Source organism: Berghia stephanieae, chromosome 3 (genome assembly GCF_034508935.2).
Source record: "Berghia stephanieae isolate SIO BIC M18660-M18661 chromosome 3, UCSD_Bste_1.3, whole genome shotgun sequence".
In the NCBI taxonomy this organism is placed as follows: Eukaryota; Metazoa; Mollusca; class Gastropoda; order Nudibranchia; family Aeolidiidae; genus Berghia; species Berghia stephanieae.
The window spans coordinates 70,881,198-70,888,697 of NC_088362.1; the positions used below are offsets into that span (position 1 = coordinate 70,881,198).

The 7,500-nt window shown below is 35.3% G+C and overlaps 1 protein-coding gene across 1 annotated transcript in view; it reads left to right on the top strand.

Moving 5' to 3' along the window:
• Positions 1–7,500, top strand: part of LOC144968359 (1-deoxypentalenic acid 11-beta-hydroxylase-like) — a 21,135-nt gene that overhangs the window by 9,757 nt on the left and 3,878 nt on the right. Inside the window, exons 5-7 of the mRNA XM_078906636.1 lie at positions 548–703; positions 1,990–2,048; positions 2,508–2,613. Of these exons, the coding sequence (XP_078762762.1) occupies positions 548–703; positions 1,990–2,048; positions 2,508–2,613 (321 nt within the window). The remainder of the gene's footprint in view (positions 1–547; positions 704–1,989; positions 2,049–2,507; positions 2,614–7,500) is intronic.

The following is a 7,500-nucleotide window of genomic DNA, read 5'->3' on the forward strand; positions in this document are numbered from 1 at the left end:
AACAGTAGTTGACATTAAATCTTCCTTGCGCCCGATTCCAAGTTCTTTTATCAACGACTATAGCGCTCAATATCTGAGATAAACTTGTGCTGAACAGCACAAAGTTTTAAACAATGCGACCCTAATTACCGAACACTATCTATAATATTGTTTACTTTCGTCCATTTGATTTCTAAACTGGAAGTGACGACGACTTTTCTCCAGTCTATTTTGGTTCTAAGTGAAGTATTGCAGTTTAAAATGTTTTTATGTTTGCTGAGCAAGGGTTTTGAGCATGAAATGATCAGTGTTAAGTATTTTGTTCTTCAATGAAGCTGATATATTTTTCCTTGGTTCAATATTTAGTTTTAGTGATACCACTACTACTACTACTACTACTACTACTACTTACTAATAGTAGGAGTAGTAGTAGTAGTAGTAGTAGTAGTAGTAGTAGTAGTAGTAGTAGTAGTAGTACCAAATGCATTCATATTGCACCTTAGGACATTTGCATATTTTTCATACATCCCCCCCCCCCCCACCCTTCCGCCCGTCTTTATCACCTTAGGGCTATGCACCACCAGGGATATACCGGTGCTCATGTTGACAATGTCTATATGTCACGAGGCTCACCCAAGCTCCTCACCATGTGGACCCCAATGGGGGACGTCCCAGTAGAGATGGGGGTACTGGCGGTCTGCGAGGGATCCAACAGATTACCAAGGTGAGTTTAATTTACTGTGACCACATATCTTACCACAGTATTGGGCGGGTCTAATCCCCCTCAATGGTGGCTTCGGTGACTTGTCCTCTTACAAATAAAGCGATGATGAGCATGGTTATTGATCGAATGGGTAACTTTAGTTTTTCTCTTCATAGCTTCTCTCGACTCGGGTGTAACTAAGTATCTGGCTATAGCTGTGACGTACATTGTAAAAGTTTAGGGTTTAAATTTGATGCCTAATAAGCAACTCGTACTGTACGGCGGTGGCACAGGTTTATAGTCTGCCTCATTTACAGGAGGTACCAATTTCTGTTTTCACGTGTAACATTGAACAAGTCGCCTCGCCCAAATTCATTTTCCAGTATCCAGCACCGCACAGCAGCTGGCGCCTGAGATTTTTCAGAAATATACCTAAAGAAAAAATAGTCGACACATTACATTTTATGCTTTTAAATGACTGATTTGTTTAATTTGCAGTGATAGGGCCAGCGGGCCTTGGCAAAAATAAAAAGAAAAAAAAGAAAAAAAAAAAAGAAAGACTTGAACATGAAGATAAATATTTCACAGCAGCGTTTTCCTTTCCACTATCATATTAAATTGCGAAAGTCTACTTAGCTGACAAGTCACGAATGAGCAAGTTCCCTGGAAAAAAACACATCAAAAGTCTTGAGATTTTATATAAAGCAATATCCACTAATAAATGTACTCAAAGCGTTTTACAAGGGATCACAAACCAACAGCGGCACTTAGCATATATGGCGATGTTACAAGTTTTCATACGACCGAGACAACGCTGTTACAGGTCAAGAACTCATTTTACACCGGAGTTAGGTGAGAGAATGTGAGTGAAGAGTTTTTCCAAAGACTCAACTTTGCCCTTCCCTGAGCCGGACTCAAACCAGGAATCTAACGGGCTGAGGCGAGAATCATACTACAAGAACACAAAGCAGCACTTAATAACTATTTTTTTGTAATGTCTGTATAAACTAATAGAGATATCCAAGTCTTTTGAAATTCAATTTGACTAGTTTTGCAATAAAATTCATGAAGAAACATGAAATTTCAAGTAAGGCTACTTGGAGCTCAAAATCATTGACAATACAGTCAATGGTGACGTAGAAAATCTCCTGTTTGATCGACAAAGACAGAAGTGAGAACATTTTGGATTTTTCCTTTAACAAGTTAAGGTTCGTGTTATTCGATCTCTATTGTAAGTAATAGTTTACTGGAAAAAATCAACTGTTTTATTTTATTTCTATAATGAATTTTTAAAATTCAATTTTAAGGTTTGAGAAATTCCAAGAGACATACGGCAACACAGATTTGGAAGCCCTCAATGTCAAAGGTATGTTGTGAATGTATGACGCTTCCCTTGCTCTGGGTGGGATCATTTCTGACTGGGTGGCTAATGTTTAACACAGGATTATTTTTTAGGTAACGGTTCTAGTTTTATCCAATGATTTTCCTCCAAGATCTACTTTTAAACAATATCTTTAAAACGAAGAGTTTTAAGTGTTTTCCCCCTGACGATTGTGTTTGGGTCAGAAAATAACATTTTGGATGGCCTCAAACCGGATTTGAGAAAAGACTGCTTCTGGGATCAACGAAAATCACCCAAAAGTTTGGTGGACAATGGAAGACCACTGATTTCAAAGCTGGAGATGTACTCATCTTTAACATGAGGTAAAAACGTCAGCTCATTTATTATCAATAATAATATTTTTAGATTTTTACAGTATTACCTATTGTACTTTTGACTGCAACAATAACACATCTTATCTTCAACTTGACCTGGTCTCTCTAGGCACAGGATGGTTTACAGAGGATCCCTTTGAAATCACCCAAAAGTTTGGTGGACAATGGAAGACCACTGATTTCAAAGCTGGAGATGTACTCATCTTTAACATGAGGTAAAAACGTCAGTCAATAGTCTTGTAAAACGTCTCCGACACCCATTCATACATTTATTGATTTGAAGCGATTAAATGTTCATAATATTGGTCTTCAAGATTATTCCACAACATCTGATTTCGAGTCTTACTCAAATTATCAATTCAATCTATTTTATTTGGGACCCCCCCTTTTCTTTGTTGGTTTGGTGACCACCTTCTCAGACTTATGTTTTTAAATTGAAGCGCCGATTATGAAACAGAAAACTTTTACGTTTCACGTATTAGTTTTATTATGATAAACCCCAACTTATAAAAAATATTGAATCCAAGACTTCTTCGTGGTTTCCGGATTTTATTTTTTTTAAACTGAAAAGTTGTGTATACAATACACGAGCATTAATATCGTGCAATGTCCACTAATCGTGCTCAAAGCGCTTTACAGGGTGTCACAGTAAAGGTTGTTCACAATTATCTTATTAAATTTTATTTTATTAAGAACTGAATTCATCTCACTCCAGTTATATTTCGGTAGGCTTAGATAAACTTTACCTTCTAATATTAGATCGTCTTTCCTTTTATAGCCTTCCCTCGAATTAATTTCTAATTAGTGAATACTTTTCGTTCTACATTCTGTCACGTAGCCACTTATTATAAAAGCTGATAGGTCTAACATTTGACACTCACTTTCTCTCCACAATCTATGCCGGACGGCCAGTCGCTCTATTCCTATATATATACTGGAAGATTTTTATCTTTTGGGACTTTGTAGATATTATATCTACACCATTAAGACGCCGGAGCTTTTAACTTTGATTGTATAATCTTCAAGGATCAAACCCAAGCCGCTGTCAAAGGACTACACTATAACCTCTTACCAATTGCCTGGAAGTGGAATTTTACGAGTCCGATCCTGTTATCAGAGGAATAGATCATCCAAGCCCATCAACTGCCTGGAAACGTAAACTTATGAACCTGACATATTATCATAAGTTACGTAAAATATTCATATCTCTATTTGTAACTGCCACGATCACTGTTTATTTCTTTTAATTAAATTTCATCATTATTTTATTTCATTGTAAACAAATCGTTAATTGTTTTTCATTTATAGTAACTAGTAAATTCTGGGGCCTCATTCTACATATATCTTTATGCATAGTCGAGTAGCTCTTTACTCACTTGAGACCATGACATTTTGGAGGGGACACATATAAAGAATTGAATTTATTTAGTTACATATATCTATTTCATCTAACTTTAAAGTTTAAATTGTAAAACTCTTAATTGCCCCACTTGATCATATTTTAATTGAACTCCCTATTTACAGGATTAATTTTTTTTTCTTTTTCATTTCTTCATTTAAATGGAATAGCAATTTATCCATTCATTCTTTCATTCAAAATTGAATAGCATTTTATTGATTCATTCCTTCATCCATTTATTCATTTATAAATCATTCATTCATTCATTGTTCATTCATTTATTTATTCATTCATTCATTCATTCATTCATTCATCCATTCATTCGTTTATTCACTCATTTATCCAATCATTCATACATTTATTCCTCCCTTCATTCTTTCATTCATACATTATCCATTCATTCATTCATTTATTCACTCAGTTTTTCATTCATTCATTCATTCCTTGTCCACTTTGTTATTATATCACTCATTTCATTTTGTTGTTTGCCTCATTCATGAATTGTTTTCAATATGTTTACATTCCATAACGATTCATTCACCTATCATCCAATCACTCAGTGTTGTGAACACATTTTGTAACTATTGTAAATCTTACGATATTTTATTGTTTTGTATTTCAGACATCACTGTTAAACACTCTTCAATGCCTAATTACAATTGTTGAACAACCATTGAACAAGAGAGAGGTCCCAGCCACGAACTGAGTTGGTAAATATATCCTTCATTATTCTCTTTTACATGAGTTGGGCATCACATAGTAACTATAGACATCGTGATTTGTTTTGCATAGTGATTTGTTTTAAATGCATTTTTGGCATATTACTGTTACCGAAAACCACTTATATATTATGTTCTGAAAAGTGAGTCTTTAAAAACTAAATAATAATAAAAGGAGTCTACTAGCCGTCGTGTTATATTTAGTGATAGATAACTTGGGATTATTTTGGCATCCTATTATTGTTATCACACTCTAGTATATTAGCGTCATTGCGAATAATTGTACACAAACTAACGACGAGTCACACACATTGGTGATACATTTTTCGTAGTAACATAGTTTAGAGTACACGCGATTGACACATTGTTATTGACACAAGTCATAATAACTCCGCATTGTATTGACACATTGCTTTATAAGATATAACGATAAAAGGCATCAAATTCAACATACATAATAAGTTGAAATAAGAGAGAGAGATTTCTAAAAATAGAACAGTTCATTCCAGTAAGTGTAAATAAATAAAACAGTCAGTAACAGTATCCTGTCAATATAATATATATAAAATATCGTAACTAATTTATTGCAAAAATGGAAGCATATAAAAGATACTTAAGTCTCGCAAAGGACTTAGAAATACCCCAGGAAAGGATATTTTCATGGTGCGAAGAGAAAATAAAAGAAGAAAAAGAAGAAAGAATTCGTAGAGAAGAAAATGAAGAAAGAATTCGTAGAGAAGAAAATGAAGAAAGAATTCGTAGAGAAGAAAATGAAGAAAGAATTCGTAGAGAAGAAAATGAAGAAAGAATTCGTAGAGAAGAAAAAGAACACGAAGAAACAATTCGTAGAGAAGAAAATGAAGAAAGAATTCGTAGAGAAGAAAAAGAACACGAAGAAAGAATTCGTAGAGAAGAAAATGAAGAAAGAATTCGTAGAGAAGAAAATGAAGAAAGAATTCGTAGAGAAGAAAATGAAGAAAGAATTCGTAGAGAAGAAAAAGAACACGAAGAAAGAATTCGTAGAGAAGAAAATGAAGAAAGAATTCGTAGAGAAGAAAAAGAACACGAAGAAAGAATACGTAGAGAAGAACGAGAAGAAAGAGTCCAAGAAAGGGAACTAAAAAGACAAATAGCTTTAGCAGAAGAAGAAACCAAAAGGACCCAAATGATGCTGGAAATTGAAAAAACAAAAACCGGTCATGAAAGAAAACATAATAATAGTGATGAATTTTTCGTGAAACTTCCACGCATGCCAACATACGATGAACGCTCAGACTGCCTAGAATCCTTCTTACACCGATTCGAAGTTCAGGCTAAAGGTTATCGTTGGCCAGAAAGCAAATGGGCCACAGCCTTGATTAACTGCTTATCTGGAGAACCGCTAAAAGTTTTCTATACCTTAACAACTGAAGATGCAGATGACTATGGTAAAATTAAAGACGCTCTACTAAAAAGATTTAGATTAACGGAAGATGGTTACCAGGAAAGGTTTCACACTGCAAAACCGGAAAGTGGAGAAGACTTTAATACATTCGTGAACCGAATTACTCAATTTCTAAATCGGTGGCTTGAGTTGGCAAACGTTAAACAAGACGACTTTGCAGGCCTTTACTATCTCACGCTGAAGAATCGAATCTATCAAGCTTGCAACCCAGATTTAGTCGCATTCTTTAAAGAGAGAAAGCCAGAAAACTTGGACAAATTAAAAATCTACGCAGAAAACTTTAACAGCGCACATCCATTGACACCCCTTAGCAGAACATTGAAGGAACCATACTACGCTGCTGCTGCTCAGAGTCCAGGTACACCTAAAGTTCAGTACTCAAATAGAACGAGCCGATCAATCACTCGGAACACGCAAGTGAAACAAGATGATCATAGTAACAAACCATGGAACAAACAGTTCAATAGAGACCATAGCCGACTCTATCAAAACAAAACAAGAAATAGCACTGACAATAATACTGAGTATAAGAAAACCAACAAACTTATAATTAAATGTCAATATTGTGGAATGAAAGGCCACACAGCAGACAAATGTTACAAAATCGTGGGATATCCAAAAGAAACTGCAAATGCATCACTCCAAACAAGTGTAAACAATCAGACACGAGTAATGTCAGGAGAAAATATAAATGTGTATTGCGTGAAAGGTATGTCACTTTTAACACAAACTCACAAATCAGGATCGCTATTTTTTTGTGAAGGCAAAGCTAATGGAACTGATTGCAAAATATTGAGAGACACAGGATGCAGTACAGTAGGAATAAAAGCATCTTTGATCAATGACGAAGACAAAACTGGAAAAACGGTACAATGCATCACATTCAGTGGCACAGTCGAAACCTTTGAAACAGCTAACGTGTACATAGAAACCCCATACTATACAGGAATAGTGGAATGCTGTATACTTCCCAACCCCGTCGCTGATGTTATTGTTGGCAATATAAAAGGTCTTAAAGACAACCCGACAGATGTAAAAGAATGGTCATTAACCCAAGAAACAGCTTGTCTAGCAGAAACAAGAAAGATGACTAAGACAACAGAGAAGCCAATGACTATTTCTCTTGAACCACAACAATTTGACAGGAACACGTTCATTGAAGAACAGAAAAAGGACCCGACTTTAACATCATATTTCAATATCGCAAACAAAGGGACGAAATCAAAAGTTGAATACATCATTGAAAAGGATATTCTGTTCAGGTTACATAGGAAAAGAAACAAAATAGCTAAACAACTGGTCACGCCGAGTATTTACAGAAACAAAATCCTTGGAATAGCGCACGATTCAATAACTTCTGGACATCTTGGGAGCTCTTCCACATTGAAGAGAATATCCGAGAATTTCACATGGCCTGGAATTACTAAAGACGTCCGAGAATATGTGAAATCGTGTGACACATGCCAAAGAAGAGTCGCAAAAGGCAGAATACCGAGATTGCCATTAGAGACAACCCCAGTTATTGAAAAAGTTTTTCAAA